At 39.0% G+C, this 17,086-nt stretch overlaps 2 protein-coding genes across 2 annotated transcripts in view; one reads left to right on the top strand and one right to left on the bottom strand.

Moving 5' to 3' along the window:
• Positions 1-1,455, bottom strand: part of CWC27 (CWC27 spliceosome associated cyclophilin) — a 123,396-nt gene extending 121,941 nt beyond the window's left edge. Inside the window, exon 1 of the mRNA XM_062019147.1 lies at positions 1,181-1,455. Within this exon, the coding sequence (XP_061875131.1) occupies positions 1,181-1,222 (42 nt within the window). The 5' untranslated portion in view covers positions 1,223-1,455. The remainder of the gene's footprint in view (positions 1-1,180) is intronic.
• On the top strand, positions 1,210-13,153 carry SREK1IP1 (SREK1 interacting protein 1). The gene is made up of 5 exons (XM_062019148.1): positions 1,210-1,637; positions 4,190-4,237; positions 7,173-7,313; positions 9,313-9,385; positions 10,728-13,153. The coding sequence occupies exons 1-5, from the start codon at positions 1,625-1,627 to the stop codon at positions 10,912-10,914; spliced, it is 462 nt and encodes a 153-aa protein (XP_061875132.1). The 5' UTR covers positions 1,210-1,624; the 3' UTR covers positions 10,915-13,153.
• The last annotated feature ends 3,933 nt before the right edge of the window (positions 13,154-17,086 follow it).

Raw genomic sequence — 17,086 nt, 5'->3', positions numbered from 1 at the left:
ATTAATTATATTGGCAACAAGACCAGCCATTCAAATGTGCCAAGTAGCTACTGTTAGTTCCAGATAGTATTGCCAGAACTTAAGATACAGTTCTGAACCAACGTATACAATAAAGCTTCAAGGCAAAATACCTGGTACCTGACACCAAACAGAAACCTGGATACCCTTTATCACTTCTACAACGTAACAAACAAACAAACTGTGCCATAAATCTCCAAAGGTATATGCTGCTTTTACAGGTAATACCATTAAATCCAGTGGGAGATCATAACAAAAATAAGAACTTAAGATATAATCAGTAGAGAGAACGAAATGAAACTCTTCAAGGACTGTTCTGTGAGATGTACTCACACAGCCCCACGCCGTGCTTTGACTCAGGTAATGCCTCTAAAGGATAGTTTACCTCAAATTTACTTAAACCGAACTATCACGGAGCCCTCTGTGTAATGGAAAAGATCATGTTCGTTAATTAAATCATGAAAGAATAGTTGTGCAAGGAACTGTTTAAAGTCATTGCAAAAGTCTTGTAAAACTTTAACCGTAAAGTTTCTACAATGTGCACAGGTGCAGTTGGCTAAGATGCTTATAGCACGTACAATAGGTTGCACATGAGCTGATAAGAGCCAAGAGAAGAGTTCATGAGCGGGCCACTAGATGAAGACTACTGACTTCATCCCAGCAACCATCCTACGACCACCAGGAGGCAGAAGACCCCCTAGTAACAAGACGAGCACATGCACAGAGTACACCAGGGAGCGATGCACCCGACCAATAAGGACTGTATAAAAGGACTGTGATACCGGGGGGGGCGGTTTGTGAGCCGTTGGTGGAGCAGAGTCTCCCGGCTGCCCAGCGCTGTTTTGCTTATTTGCCGCTTGCTTAATAAATTTGATCCATGAGTCACTTAAATTGGTGCTCAACTTTGGTGCTCCTCGCCATTGCAAAGCAACCGCAGTACACACACAGAGGGAAGCAGACAGACCGCCGTCACACACGCAATGCCCCTCCGCACAGCGCGCAGCTCTCCCGCCTGCAAAGCCGCAGGGAGCGCAGGCTACTCAGCCGCACCCCGCGGGGCGCGCGCCTCTTCAGAGGCAGCTCCCCGCCCGCACCCCACGTGCGGCCACTCACCCTCCGCTCCCCTCTGCCCCTTGCCCACCGCAGACCTGGCGACCCTCACCTTGCCGTTGGTGGGGGGCTCCTGGATGTAGATGTTGCTCATGGTCAATAACCGAGCGTTCCAGCAAGCAACAACCCTCCCAAGACCGAAGCTCGGCTACGCTTTACCGCTTCCTACCACCATCTCGGGCGCCTCTATGCAGCACAAGGAGGGGAGAAAGAAGTTGCTTAAGCCAGGAGGAGAATAAAGGGATAAACCCACTGTCGAAGTCTCTACGGGAGTTTCTGAGAAAGAAATTAATTTCAGAAAGACCAGGAGATTTCTCCAGAGAGCTGCAATTCTCCCTCGTGGCTCTCATCAAGTACTAACGTACGCCCACCCCCCCCCCCCCGCATTCTCTCTGTGAGTGGCACGGTCCAAGTGTGCGTCTGACAAACCCTTCCGGCAGGGAGAGCCGCCACTGCATGCTCGCACTGGCCTGTAAGGAGGGTGCTGGGAGGCGCCATGGCCTTGCCAGGTAAGGGGCTTCCAGGCTGGCTTGTGGGGACAACGGCTGCCCGGTCCCCGGCCGGCGCCTTGGGAACGGGAAATAAGGGATAGGTCAATGGGCAATTAAGTAGGGAGGGCGCGCGACCGGGAGCGTGAGGCGCGGAGGACGGCGGGGTCGCGCGTCAGCCTGGAGCCGCGAAGCTGCCGGGGGGGCGGGCGGCTCTTTGCCCCGCTGGTGTCGGAGGGGCGGGCGGCTCTTTGCCCCGCTGGTGTCGGGGCGGCGGAAGGGACGGAGAGGACGGGAACAAGGTGTGCAGTCAGGACAGACGTTGGTCGATACAGATGTGCAATCACTTCCATTTAGGCCCGCGAGGCCTCTGCCCAGCGTTTCGGCTGAGCGGTGATGAATTGTTCCATTCCTGTTATCTGTTAGTACAGGCCGCTTTCTTTAAAGTTAGATCTGAAGAGTGTCTGTTGTCAGGTTTGACTTCCCTCCTCATCTTTTGTTCCAGAGTAACATTCATGTCCCACAGATTGTTTAAATGCAGCCTTTGAGAACGATAGTGAGACAGGAGAGGCAGGAGATGTTTGTGCTGTTTGCAAGGTGCTTGGATTTATGTTAGGTAAACATGTGGCCATTGATTCATAGTTTTTACTTGATTTTGAGACACGAGGAGTGTTTAGTTGGAGAACAGCTGAACAGGCCTGAGCTTTCGTAAGCTGCTTCTCGTAAGAAGAAGCAAGACCTTAATAAGCTTGATTCCATTCTACAAAGGATTTTTGAGGAAGATATCCCCTGATTCTATTCCAAGATTTCCAAAGTTGGGATTTTGGGGTTGGGGTTTTATTTTGGATTTGGAGGGGGTTTTTTTACAACTTTGTGTTCCACTGAAGGAAGTCTTTAGTGATGGTTGCTGTGCTGTTGATTGTTAATTTTCTTGAGGATTAACATCTAAGAAGGAAATGAGGTAAGGAAACTGCTAGTATTTTGCTTGGTTTTAATAATCTAAAACTTTATTCCATTAGCCTGCTTTTAATATTTTTATATTACAAATGATAAAATTTCGGTCTTGGTGAGAGTGCTTACTGACAATATTCTTGTCATCTTCTGGGCGTTTCTGTTGGAAATCCTAACAAATGGCACTTGGACGTAATACAGGAAAACTGTAGTATATGCATGATTGTAATGACTTCCCTTGCCTGGAATACTGAGTCTTGCTTTACTTACAGTTCAGCTGTGCAGTAGAGCAGAAGTTAGCAAACAGTTTCTATTTTGGAAAGCTGGGAGAAAACAGGTAGCTTGGGTGAACAACCAGATGCTCTTTTGAGTATTTATTTGATGTGACATTGCAAGATGCAAGTATACTTTTGTTCCTTGCTTCTTGACACTTTATTCCGTGTTCCTTACCTCTTTACCTTTCATGGATTTTCTGCAAAAGATGTCATACACCAAGCACCTAAACACTGTTCAGCTATACACCTGGAAGGGGAGATACATAATACTGAGGGTCTGGGATCCACAGAAAACTGTGTCTTAATGGAATATAAGTATCTTTATGACTTAGCCTTCCTGTACTCTTTAGGACATAAACAAAGTTGGCCAGGTTTACAAGTTAGATTTTCCACCTGGAGTTTTGAGGTTTCTCTGTTATTTTGAGCAAAATTTTCTAAAGACAGTCCTTATCTCAGTCAATCAAAGTTTCTACGTGTCTCAGTAAATCAAAGTTTAAATTCATGGAGCCAATACAACCCTTTTCTGTTTCTCATTTTGTTCTTGGATTTCTTGTTAAGTTTGCTTAATTATTTATTTAAATAAAGGATCTAGTTATTCAGAAAACTGTATAATTATTTAAGTCACTTTTTTTTCATGTTCAGTTGGAAGATAGAAGGCCACCTTTTGATTTTTGAAATTCAGTTGTTACTTTCATTATGAGTAGGCTTAGATGATTAAAAGTAAGACTGATTCTTGTGGGGAGAGGGGCGCAGGGCAGTCTCTGGGGTTTGTGTTCTTCAGAGTCATGACCTAGTATGTCTTTTTAACCATGAGATCAGGAAAAGATACACATCTTCTGTACCTCAAATTTGCACTCTTCTGATCCTCCTTGCTGCATAGCATCTACATATTTTCTATTACTTTCTTCTTTTTATTCCACATTTGCTTTCTTGCATCTGTCAATATTTTGTATTTGCTGTGTTGCCTAGATTCATAATAATGTAACAACTTGTTAAAACTTTTTTTTAATTACTTCTCTCTGTCTTGACACTTTTCAGGAGTGATTGTTTATCTCTCTTTTTTTTAATTGACTTTTTAAGGCAGTTCTTGTAATGTCTGTCAACATTCAGATTTATGAGAAACTAGCAGGTTATACTAGCCAAACTTTTCTGATGGATTACTGTACAAAGAATGACCTGAGAAATCCACTATTTTACTTGGCTTTAATTTTTTTAAGAGTTCTTAGTGTACTTAATACATTGAGGAGTCATCACTCCTGTCTGTGTATTGACATTAGAAAGCCAGATTTAAAAGAAACTTGGATAGTTCTGTTTAACACACCTAAATGATGAAATTTTCTCTTTCAGGTGGAAATAAGGATAACATCAGAGCAGGATGCAAGAAATGTGGCTACCGTAAGTCTATAGTAAGCAATATGAAGTTACAGTGTTTTCTTCAATTTATGATGTTGGAACTGCCTTGCTAGGGTAAGGGGAATAAAAATTTCTATTTTTAAAAAACAGGGTTTGTTGCTCAGTCAGTTTAAAGTACTGTAATTCTATTTATTTATTATTCATTCCCTGGCTCTTCATACCTACTGCTGCTTTTGAAAACCATTGAGTTTCTCAGAAGAAAAAAAGGTATGCTGTTATGTTCAAATACACTACATTTTAAATATAGTTATTGGAGAAACCTTGAATTGAAAGTATGTTCTTTGATACTCATTCAGACTGAGACCTGATGGGATGCATCCAAGAGTGCTGAGGGAGTTGTCTGATGTGGATGCTAAGCTGCTCTACATCATTTTTGAACATTCATGGAGGACAGGCAAGGTGCCTGAGGACTGGAGAAAGGCCAATGTCACACCGGTCTTCAAAAAGGGCAAGAAGGACAACCCAGGAAACTGCAGGCCGGTCAGCCTCACCTCCATCCCTGGAAAGGTGATGGAACAACTCATCCTCAATATTATCAATGAACATATGAAGGAAAAGATGGTTATCAGGGGGAGTTAACAAAGATTCACCAAGAGGAAATCCTGTTTGACCAACCTGATAGGCTTCCATGAGAGTGTAACTGGCTAGCTAGATGAGGGGAGAGCAATGGATGTCATCTGCCTTGACTTCAGCAAGGCTTTTGACACTGTCTCCCACAAAATCCTCATCAGATTGCTTGAACAGTGTTGCTTGGATGAGTAGACAGTGAGATGGATTGAGAACTGGTTGAATGACAGAGCCTAGAGGGTGGTGCTCAATGGCACAGAATCAAGTTGGCCAGTGGAGTTCCACAGGGATGGGTTCTAGGGCCAGTCTTGTTCAACATCATCAATGATCTGGATGGGGGACAGAGTGTATCCTCAGCAAGTTGGCTGATGACTCCAAACTGACTGGACTAGCTGATTCCCCAGAAGGCTGTGCTGCCATTCAGCGGGATCTTGACCAGCTTGAGAGTTGGGCAGAGAGGAACATCCTGAGGTTCAACAAGGACAAGTGCAGAGTCCTGCATTAGGGAAGAAACAACCCCATGCACCAGTACAGGCTGGGGGTGAGCTGCTGGAGAGCAGCTCTGCGGAGAGAAACCTAGGAGTCCTGGTTGACAATAAACTAACCATGAGCCAGCAATGTGCCCTAATGGCCAAGAAGGCCAATGGCATCCTGGGATTCATGAAGAAGAGTGTGGCCAGCAGGTCAAGAGAGGTTCTTCTCCCCCTCTGCTCTGGCCTGGTGAGGCCTCGTCTGGAGTCCTGTGTCCAGTTCTGGGCTCCCCAGCTCAAGAAAGAGAGGGAACTTCTGGAAAGAGTCCAGCGATTAAGATGATCAGGGGACTGGAGCATCTTCCTTACGAGAAAGACTGCAGGAACTGGGACTGTTCAGCCTGAAGAAGAGGAGACTGAGGGGGGAATCTCAATAATATTTACCAGTATATAAATGGTGGATGTCAGGATGTTGGGGCATCACTTTTTTCTATTGTGTCTAGTGACAGGACAAGAGGTACTGGGATTAAGTACCTTCCTTGGGACATGGCTTGCTCTGGTCATAGTGATGAAGGGTCCCTCCTTTGGGACACAGACTACTCCAGCCATAGTTTTAAAGAAGAAAATTACTGCCGCTGTCTCGGGGTCTGCAGTGAAGTGGTTGGGTCCCCTCCACGGGACACGGCCTCCTCCGGCCATAGTCACTGTCCCTGGCTCGGGGCCTTTAATGAAGTGAATCACTGCCTCTGATCTGGGGTCAGCTCTGCCCCTGATACGGGCTCATTATCAAAATGAGTCTCTGCCGCTGATGCGGGGTCTTTAAAGAAATGAAAATAAATCTCAGCTTCACCAGTCCTTTCCGTAGAATGCAGGGGAGTCTCTGCTCCAGCACACCTCCTCCTCTCTTTCATCACTGACCTTGGAGTCCGCATGGTTGTTTCTCTCACTGTTCCTACTCCTTGCACCACTAGCAGCTGGAAGAAAAAGAAGGGACAGAAGAAGGAAAAAAAATGGAGGAAGATGGAGGAAGAAACCTCCTCTTCCAGCTTCTTCTTAAAAAGTGATCGTGGAGGCATCTAATTGGCTCAGCCCCAGAAGTGGCTCTGGCTCAGAGCTGGGGAGAGTTGTCTCCAACAAATTTTTACAATTAATTCCTTTGTGCATCTGTTCTCCTAAAGGAACATTGATATGAATATAGATTTACTGCTTCATTTTTACATGCAGTAAGTATGAGGAAATTTCTGGAACAGAAGGAAAATTGTAGTCAAATCACGCAACCTATATTTGTCTTTCTAAAAACCCTGTCTTCAAGATATTGATGTTTTCATGTGAATAAGATGAGTTTATTTCAATTGCTACTTGAGTTCCTGTGGTTTTAGCTTACTGTTTTTCAAAAAACATCTTCACCACAAGGTTTCTAACTCTAGTCGTGTTTGTTGAAATGTAATTTGGAAAGCTAAAAATACTAGTCAAGTAGTAGCTTGGTCAGGATTACATATTGGTTGTTGAAAATGATGTCTCTTAAGCAAGTAGTAGTATTCTCTTTTTCACTAGAGGGAGACAAACCCAGGAATGTAACACAATGACTGTCAGGAAGGATAGGAGAGCACTTAAAAAGTAGAAAGTAAAGGTTGGTCAAAATATCTAGATAACAGAAAAAAGAGACAGGTCATAAAGTGCTGTTAAATGGAGTAACATTGCACAACCTGTCAAAATTCTTTGATGCTTTTTCAAAGTTAACCTTCTCCCTTGTTATTCACAGGTTGCAGCGTAGCCTTTTTTCACCTCTAAAAACTGAATAATGCTACAATGGATGTTCTCTAGTTTCTGACATTTTTGGTAAATTGTAATTTTTCTTTCTGAATATTTGTTTTGTTCAGCTGGTCATCTGACATTTGAATGTCGAAACTTCCTCCGAGTAGATCCTCAAAGAGATATTGTTTTAGATGTTAGCAGCACTAGCAGTGAAGACAGTGAGGAAGAGGAACTACAGAGATTGCAAGCCATTCGTGAAAAAAAAAGTAAGATGTTTTGGTGTTTTCTTTTTTCCCTTATTCCCTTATTCCCTTACCCCCTTTTCCCTTTTTTTTGCATAAAAATTGGATAATGGTCTGTGACTCTCATTTTATTGGTTTTGGTTATTTGACTTCACAGGTTCAGACTTCAGAGATTTGATACACACACATCTTTTTAATGATTATTATTATTTCCTATCATAGTAAAATAATAATACACCCCATTGGAACATCTCAAAGAGCTCTTCAATACAGAGGTTTATAAGACTGTTACTAACAAGCTGCTTAGGAGATAAGTATGTGGATGTTCTGAGGTAGACTTTTGATTTCAGCATATAGTTTAAACATCTTAAAGCTGATAGTTACTCGTAAAACTAATGACAGATATGACAGCTGAATTTCTCTGTAGTTTTTAAAGTAGTGCTTTGCATGAAAGAGCTAGTGAATTGAATTAAAACATTCATATTTGGACAAGTTCTGTTCTCTGTTTGGAAGATCTGAGCGTCAGCTGTTTGTCAGAGAGATGAGTTATTCAGCAGATACTTCAGTTCCTTTGAATTTGAGCTCCAAAGAGACTGTTTCCCTGAGTAAGAAAGAGAGATTGTTCCACCATAGCATACTTTAAATTAATTAATGTTCTTCCCCTATGCACCCTGAAACATCATGTTTTGTTCTGTTGCTCTCATGTTCCAGACTCAACATTCAATTCCTACTAAAGGTACTATTTGTACTATTTGTGAAGGAGAAGGAATAGATAGTACCCTCTTATTTGCTGGAGCACTTCAAAAGAAATGGATAGTCTACCTGTCAGGAGTGTGGAACTGGTACTACAACAGTCTTTTCTTGGAACAAATCTCTTTGGAAAAAATGGCTGCCACTTACTATGTACTTTTGAATGTAAAGGGTTTTTTTGGCCCTAAAGTGGTTGAAGATGCATATCTGTAGGAAAAAACAGACGTCAATAAACTCGACAGGATTTTTCCAATTTCAAGTGACTTCATCATCTGAAGTTTTTTTACATTGTTTGCACGCAGATTTTTGCAGTGCTTTATTGAAAAAAAATACTGAGTGCTTTTTCATGCATTCTTGTTCATTGTTTTTCATTGCTCCGAAAGTCATTTGCTTTGTGTAACTTCTATTGTATTCTTTCAAATTTTGCTTCAAAATGTGCAGACCAGTAATTTCCATTTGTGGTAGCAAATGAATAACTGCACTAATATGCAGACTCTATGGAAAATTATTTTATGTTATAAATAATATTAAACTCTCAAAATTAACTGTCTATTTTAAGGATAAACTGTAAAGCCAATATTTTCCTCTTACCTGACATTATACTATATATTTATTTAGTAGGTTTGCATTTCGGAGAGTGAAAAAGTACTTTTTGAATGGTACAAAGAAGTCTGAGGTCAAAAATTTCATCCAGTATGATAAAAATGCTGTAAGCAATATTTGAAGAATCTGTAGAATACCATATGGTGTTAGGGCAGGAAACAAACATAGCCAGAGGAGGTATGGCTCTTCTGCCAACTTTTGCAGGCAGTATATAAACAGTTATAGCATAGCTGTTTGTGAAGTGTGAAATGAGGATGTGTGGAAGTAATTCAGGTAAGCCTAAGGAAACAGTCTTCTTTTTTTTTTTTTAATGTATTTTAGAAATGACCTTTTTCAGATTTAGAAAAGTGTGTTAAAATACAGAAGAACAGAAGAAAACCTAAAGCTGACGTAAACATCTAGGATAAGTCACAACTTTTGGCTGTTTTATGAGCCTTCTTTCATTCTCAGTATTGACATTGAAGTCATTAGAACGTAAATTATATAAAAAGTTATGCCACTCTGCAAAATATTCATTAAATTAATATACTAGGCCAGAATTTGGAGGAAGGAAAAGAAGAACTTTTAATTCAAACTTTGTAGTAACTTTGCATTGTTGTTTAAGGCAGGTTTTTCATGCTGGTCTTAATTCAGATATGTATTTTGTGAACTCTTAACTTTTTATCCATAGATTTAAATGAGGAGGAAGAAAAAAAGAAACAAAAAAAAAAAAGCAAAGAAAAAACAAAGAGACCAAGGAAAAGGTAACTATCACACCTACTTTGATTTCCAAACAGAACTTTAGAAATACCCCTGATGTTTGAGTTGTTTTTCAGAAATCATTGCATCTTTTCATATAACTTTATTTGTAAGTAGGTCTTTGGTTTGAAAAACTTTGTTTGTTTTGCAAATAATGGTAAAGCCACAGGCTATCTGCTGTGGAGTTAGGGTCATGGAAGTCTTGAAAGTTTTAGCAAGCTGGAGGTCTTCAGATCTGAGAAAACAGTGATCCCTCTGACTGTCCAACACTGAGCAATATGTGGTGGGAAATGAAAAAAAGAGTCAGCAGTATTATGGGGTTGGTCCCCAGCTTAGCTCACATGGAGAAGCCTTCTTGCAGTTCAGAGACCCGAAGATTCTTTGCATGCACACATATGTGTGCACATACATGTGCTATGAGCAACATGTAATTATGAAAAGTTCTGTAGTTTAATTAGCGTGTTGAAATTTAATATATCTGTTACTGTAGAAGTGTAAAAAAAGTGTTTTTAAAAGGACAATGTTGTAGTACCCAAATTTATTATGAATCCAAATTTTGGCCTGATGACTGTTTGGAGGGTTTTTTGGGGTGGGTTTTTTTGGGTTTTTTTTAGATGAAATTGTAGATTAGTTAGTCTTTAGGACTGTTGATGAGAAAATGGCCAAGGAACTGCACTGAGAGTTAGGAAATGCATAGTGTATTTGGAGGCCAGAACAAGATGTTTTCCAGAAATAAACAAAATGTAACAAAATGTAACATTGGTCATATTAGCATTTTTCTCCTTCCTTATTTACATAGTGTAGCACTTAGTAGAAAAGAGTCAATCTGCTGGCTGTAGTCTTTACATGCACTTTTATTGTCATCTCATATGTGTGTAATCACTCATCTCTGCTGATTAGAGATCAATATTGCAAGAACATCCATATTGGCTTCTAAGATATTTGCATGAAAAAATTACATGAAGATTTGTCTAAAGATGTTACTGTAGCATTGCTATTGATCATGTGATATTTTAAACACTGTAAGCTGTCTTACTGCTGTTTTCTGACAGTCTGGACTCTTTTAAAACGTTTTCTTATTGAAGGCTGAAAAGCATGCAACTTGCTTATCCCATTGTTAATTAATCTATATTTCAAACATACGGCTTTTCTGGCACAATAGTCTAATTAGAAAAGTTGTTATTCAGTTGAACGTACAGACTGAGATATCACAAGCTTTCCAGTGGGAGCTACTGTACAAATTGGATTTCTGATATTATATAATAGAAAAATCACAACCCCAACATTATTCTTGTGGCATTTTCCTTCTTTAATTACTTTTCAATATGTATATATTTTTTTCACTAGATCTTCCTCATCAAGTGCTGCTGAAGAGGATGGACCAAAGTCAAAAAAACAAAAATCACACAAAAAAGAGAGGGAAAAGGAAAAAAAGAATAAATCGAAGAAAGGAAAAAATAAAAAGGAGAAAAAGAAGAGAAGAAAGGAAAAAAGTTCATCATCTGATAATTCAGACAATTCTAGTAGTGACTGAGGTGCTGGTCTATTTTTGCATTCACTTCTGCAGAGATGATTTTGCTTTCAATTTAGACTTATCTATACTTTGCATTCATGTTGCTTTAAAATGAAAGACATATATTTTTAAGAAATTGATTTGCAAATGTCAGTGTTTGAAGTTATTAAATGTACCATTTGGGGAAAAAATCTGCTCTTCTATTTTGAGTATATTAGTATTAAACCTGGCAAGTTTAAATAGTTTTTCACTCATACTTAGTTCAGCTGTGGTTAGTTGTGTTTGGAATCCTTTACACTAGGATATGGTGAACTTCATCTTGAAGATATTTCTGTAGAAACATTTGAAATGCAATATTCATATGTCAGACTTATTAAATAAAATTTGGAAATCAAAGTGATTTTTTTCATTGAGATTAAGATAACATTTAATGTTATCTTTTAAATGTGTGTTTTGCATAACATTTTCCATTTGCATACATTCATCAGTAAGTGCAAGTACGAAATGGTGTTTGAATCCAGAGGACGGAGAGAATGGACAGTGAGAAGCTAAAACAGATTGTTCTTCAAAATTATCTCCTAAAATCAAACTAGCCATGGCCTGCGAAACACAATTACACATTCTTTTGTCAGAATCACTGTGAGCAAGCTCAAATCAAACAAAAGCTCTTAATTTTCCAAAGTGCTTGCTTTCTGCCTAGTTTTTATTCTTTTACAGTTGTGGCCATTTCATCTGTGACATAGCTATAAAGTACCACTTCCTAACAGTAGGTGATTGTACAGCAAGATCTAAGAACCATGTTAATACAATGTGTGTCGATTAATGCCTACATGAACCAAAACAGGAAATTCTAAGACTGGAAATTGACAAGAATGTGAAGCCTCTATTCATTGTAATAAAACTGCCATTGAAAATGTGAAAGGAATATCTACCATTTGCTCTTGGGTGCAATGCTAAGCATGTCAGAATTTTATGACTGGATTCTGGAATATCCAATTTGTAACTTGTGCTATGGTAGGGTACAGGTTCACTCAGCTTTTGAGTTGAGCAGATTTTAGGTATATAATCCTATCCCAGAAATATCTAAACCTCACAGTGCCTCTGTTCACAGCTTCTTCAAAATGTTCTTTGTGGGATTTTTTTTTTCTTCAGCACAGAACTACTTCCATCAAAGCAACTTGGCATACAGCTGCAATGTCAAGCCTGATGGGAATCAAAATACAAGGATGAGTAACACCTAGACTTTCTTAATATCCATTACCTATGTTTTCTACAGTAGCTTAAAGCATTGAGTCAGTACAAAATGTTTTATGATATTTTAATGATTACTGCATTTGGCCTGAAAGCGAGTTACCTTAATCTAACTGTCTTTTAAACTTTATGACTCAGACCAATAACTTTATTATTGGGCAACTCCTGCTGTAGATGCTGTGCTAAGGGAGCATTAAAGATCAAAATACTCATGGAAGCAGCAGAGCAAAAAAGAAGTAATCTGTAACCTTCTGTGTAAAACTCTTAGTAGAGGATAGTAGAAGTCCTTGCATCTGCTCTTTTTCATACTGCGTTTGGTCCAAGGTAATTTTTTCATGTCATATATCCTGTTTTCTGGGATGATAACTTAAGAGAGACTGGACTGCTTAATTAGCTGATACCTGTGCATAGTATAATGAACATTTCTTTCATAACTACTTAACAGAGTCTACCATGCTGTTCTCCTAGTCTCCTTATTGTTGCTGTGGCTGTTAGAGTAAATTTTTTATTAAGTTAATTCTACAAGCCTGTAGAGACCAACAGGGGATTTGTGGGATAAAGCCAGTTCTATTGCCAAAGGGAAAACCGAATCAAGCCACAACAATTACAATGCAACTCGTTGTCTTTTTTGTTTGTTTGGTTAGGTTTATTTATCCCTAAAATATTTCTCACTAAATGAGATTGGAAGTGTTACTGGAATTAAGGGAATTCAAAGCTTGTATGTAATTCTCCCATGATCTTCCAGTGATGTCCCAGTGACCCCGTGATGCCAGCTCTGGCAAATGGGGACGTTGTACTTTGTTTCTTGATTTTTGAAACCATCTGAAGACAAGTAACTGAAAGAAAATGTTACTGAGTTTTCTGTGCCAGAATGACACAGAAATGAATGAATCCTTTATTAGAGTGAGTATATCTCTATGCATAAACATAATTTAACCATCAAAGTGTATTTAAAAACAAGTTAGACAGTGGATAGAGGCTTAAAGGTCATAAAAGTGACTGGTATGTGTTTTGGTAGTGTTCTTTATACTTTTGTATAGTTTCAAATAGCCATTTTAGATTCTAGCTCTAATTGTTGGAGTTAAAGGTTACCTATCTAAATGGTAGTGCGAGTACCTTCCATGCAGCATTACAGGAGCATTTATGGTAGTTAGACTGGTACTTTGTAGAAGAGCATAAAGTATTAATTTTAATGTTCATGTTTTGCCACTAGTTACTAGCTTACAAAGAGTTTCATATTGGAAGAAGGATTTTATAATTTGAACAATTTAAATATCTCCATTCTCTCAATTCGTGCATTTATGTAACAGAGAGAATACCATGTGTCAGGTTATTTTCAAGCCATATTCCTATTTTGTTTACAACAATGTACCTTAAAGTCAATAGATTTTGCCATAGAAGTGATGAAATGTTCAGGTATATTAACTGACACATGAAGGAGATACTGCAATGAATTCTGCTAAGTTAATATTTGCTAATTTTTAAAAGTGATACCAAAATAAATATTACTGATTTTCTTACTTGATTTAACCACAATTTTAGTTATTGTTTCACTTGAGTCTTGGCCTAAATCAAAATGTCTACTGACTGTTTTTAGGAAAAGTGACATGCAGCAGGGCTAGGTATCAAAGTAAGATTCCTTGTATTAAAACTTAGCTATTTCTTCAGTCTTATCAATTGTAACTAGCTTCAGTTTTCATGAATCACACCTCCAATTGCAACACATAATGTAACTGCTGTTGCTGTACAGGCCAAAGGTATCACTTGTACGCCTGCTGTCCAACAAACACCAGACACAAAAATGAGGCATGTGAGTAGTAAGTGTATGGGGTGGGGTGAAGGAAAAATAGGTAGTCAAGGGCATGCTGAATGTATAAAATAAAGAAGAGTTGAAAACCTTCATACACCTTACAGTAAGCTCTGAAATGCCAGTCAACAGGCTAGGGGAATGGACTTTGCTATAAAATGCACCAAAAGCTGGAATTGCTGAATCGAAGCTGAATTAAGCTAAAGGAAATAAAAATTCACAGCACGAAAGTTGTTACAAGAATTACGAGTATAAGAATCATGAAGATGAATTTGGGGGATAAAGAAGAACCCAAGATGAAATGGTGGCAGCAGAAAATAAGCAACTACAGAAGAGGTACAAAAGAAACCAAAGGAAATAGAGAAATGCAAGTATGAGGATGGAAAATATACAAACAGTCTAAAACAGTGGTTATCCAGTACATAAATTAAAACAAAGGATTTGGAAAAGGTCAGAGGGAAATGCTTGAGACCTGGGCAGAGAGGAACCTCATGACGTTCAACAAGGACAAGTGCAGAGTCCTGCATCTGGGAAGGAACAACCCCATGCACCAGTACAGGCTGGGGGTCAAACTGCTGAAGAGCAGCTCTGCAGAGAGAGACCTGGGAGTCTTGATTGATAATAAGCTAAATATGAGCCAGCAATGTGCCCTTGTGGCCAAGAAGGCCAATGGCATCCTGGGATGCATCAAGAAGAGTGTGGCCAGCAGGTCAAGGGAGGTTCTTCTCTTCCTCTACTCTGCCCTGGTGAGGCCTCATCTGGAGTCCTGTGTCCAGTTCTGGGCTCCCCAGCTCAAGAGGGACAGAGAACTTCTGGAGAGAGTCCAGTGCAGGGCCACCAAGATGATCAGGGGACTGGAACATCTTCCTTACAAGGAAAGGCTGTGGGAACTGGGGCTGTTTAGTCTAGAAAAGAGGAGACTGAGGTGGGATCTTATTAACATTTACAAATATCTAAATGGTGGGTATCAGGATGTTGGGGCGTCCCTTTTTTCTATAGTAGCTAGCAACAGGACAAGGGGTAATGGGATGAAGCTGGAACACAAAAAGTTCCACTTAAACATAAGAAAAAACTATTTCACTGTGAGGGTGATGGAGCAGTGGCACCGGCTGCCCAGAGGGGTTGTGGAGTCTCCTTCATTGGAGGTCTTCAAGACCTGCCTGGACATGTTCCTATGTGACCTGATCTAGGTGAACCTGCTTCTGCAAGGGGGCTGGACTAGATGATCTCTAAAGGTCCCTTCCAACCCCTACCATTCTGTGGTTCTATGAAATGCAAATATTCTCCTAAAATATTGTAGCAGTAGAAGAGAAAAGTCTGTAATAGACACGGGCCATTAGTAGAATTCGAGTATTCAAAATGTGACAAATGGTTGTGTACATTTTTCTATGTAAGCTAAATATTTGCCTCACATACCAAGAAAATTTACTGTGACGAATGATTAACTTTTATTCATCTATATTGTATAGAAATATTTCTGAGGCTTTAACTTAGTGTAATGTTTTATAAAATATCCTGGCAAAATTTCAACAAAGAATGAAGTTGAGCTGTAAGAAATGCACTGTATAATAGCGGTATGTGAGTATTGCCTCAGCATCCCTTCATCCCAGGGCACTCTACAAGCTTAGGAGTTATAAGCCACCTTCATGGATCCTCTGTGCAAAGTGCCATTACTATACTATGTGGTGATATTCTGGAGATACAGTTTACAACTTATGATTTTTATCTTCACAGAGCTCCTAAAATTCATTAAAAATCCCCAAAACTATAGCTTATTTTGGAGACAACTCCAGTAACTTAAAACTAAACACAGATAATCCTAAGTGCAAACAAAAACAGCTGATCGACTTCAGCAACCAGTTTTTATATGTACATCTATTTCAAAATATTTGATCATACATTATTTAATTTCCAGCCCAGATCTGAGCAGGAGTTTCAAGATTGATTTAAATATAACACAAATACTAGTTTTAGCTACATTCCATGCTTGTAGTGTTTCTTTTTCCTAGTGTTTAATCATATTCCTCTTAAAGTTGTCAAAGTCCATAAACCAGCTATTTCATGAGACAAACCAGCTGTGAATAACAAAATTTTGATGCTCTAGTTAGCAGGAAAATTTAGAGTCAGGTTTCAAAGAGACATTTATGCCTTAAGTGATCTTGGACTTTATGCATTCTGAAGGACACCACCAAGGAATGCTTTACAGTTGTTATATCTCTCCTGTTTTTCCCTCTTCATTACTCTTTTCATCTCTCGTATTTTCCATTTGCAGGGAAAGCATCTATTCCAAAACATTTGACTTGTATTAGGAAAGTTTTCTGTGATTTCGGGGTGTTACTTATTAAGAAAAAAGATTAGTATAAAAAATAATTATTTGATAATTTTTTAAAAATTATATATTAACAAACATTAATTCTGAAATATTACAGGAAAAAAACAATGCCAAAGTAGGGAGCCAGCAGTACAACAACCTCTCCAAACCTGTAAAAACTAATGCAGTAAGGCAACAGTTTCCTTTTCTATACATGTAAGAAATGTGGGTATATGGGACTCCCTGGTATATGAAATTCACTGTGCAGGCTTAAGTTTTTCCACATTATGTTTAGGATGGAATGGATTAAGCTGTTGACTTGGGCTTATGCTGGGAGCCTGGGGAAATTTACACTTGCAAATTTGTGTTTTGTACAAACTTTCAAGAATTAAATTAGGTAGTCATTACAGGGAAACTACTACAGTTTTGAAGACTACAGGAATTCTCCAATATTGGACACTTAACAGTGTGCCATCTTGAATAGGCTTCAGATTCTATGTAGCAGAAACCTTTTAAAACAAAATATATGAAACTCAGATGTTTGTCAGTGTGTTACAGACTTCAGAAGTATCTGGACATTTATCTTAAAAAATTCCTTGATACGATACTTGTCTCAAGAATTTTATTTCCGTATTTAGATAAGCAGTATATGATGCCTTGCTATAGAAAGACAAACTTGCCAAACAATACAGGATGCTTCAGTATCCCTTTGAGGTTCTTTCTTAATTCAGATCATCTCTCTAGAAAGTTATTGAATTTAAAGAAGTTCCCGTGGTATTAAGACTAATTCAGAATAAAACAGGGAAGTTGGGGAAGATGACATT

The sequence above is a fragment of the Colius striatus genome, chromosome Z (assembly GCF_028858725.1).
Source record: "Colius striatus isolate bColStr4 chromosome Z, bColStr4.1.hap1, whole genome shotgun sequence".
Taxonomy (NCBI): domain Eukaryota; kingdom Metazoa; phylum Chordata; class Aves; order Coliiformes; family Coliidae; genus Colius; species Colius striatus.
Note: the sequence above shows the minus strand (reverse complement) of the source record. Positions and strands in the feature narration are given on the sequence as shown.

Bases quoted from the DNA above. Each gene is read 5' to 3' on its own strand.
- SREK1IP1 (XM_062019148.1), top strand. The intron at 7,314-9,312 runs GTAAGATGTTTT...TTTTATCCATAG, and splicing joins AGCCATTCGTGAAAAAAAAA to ATTTAAATGAGGAGGAAGAA. The intron at 9,386-10,727 runs GTAACTATCACA...TTTTTTCACTAG, and splicing joins ACAAAGAGACCAAGGAAAAG to ATCTTCCTCATCAAGTGCTG.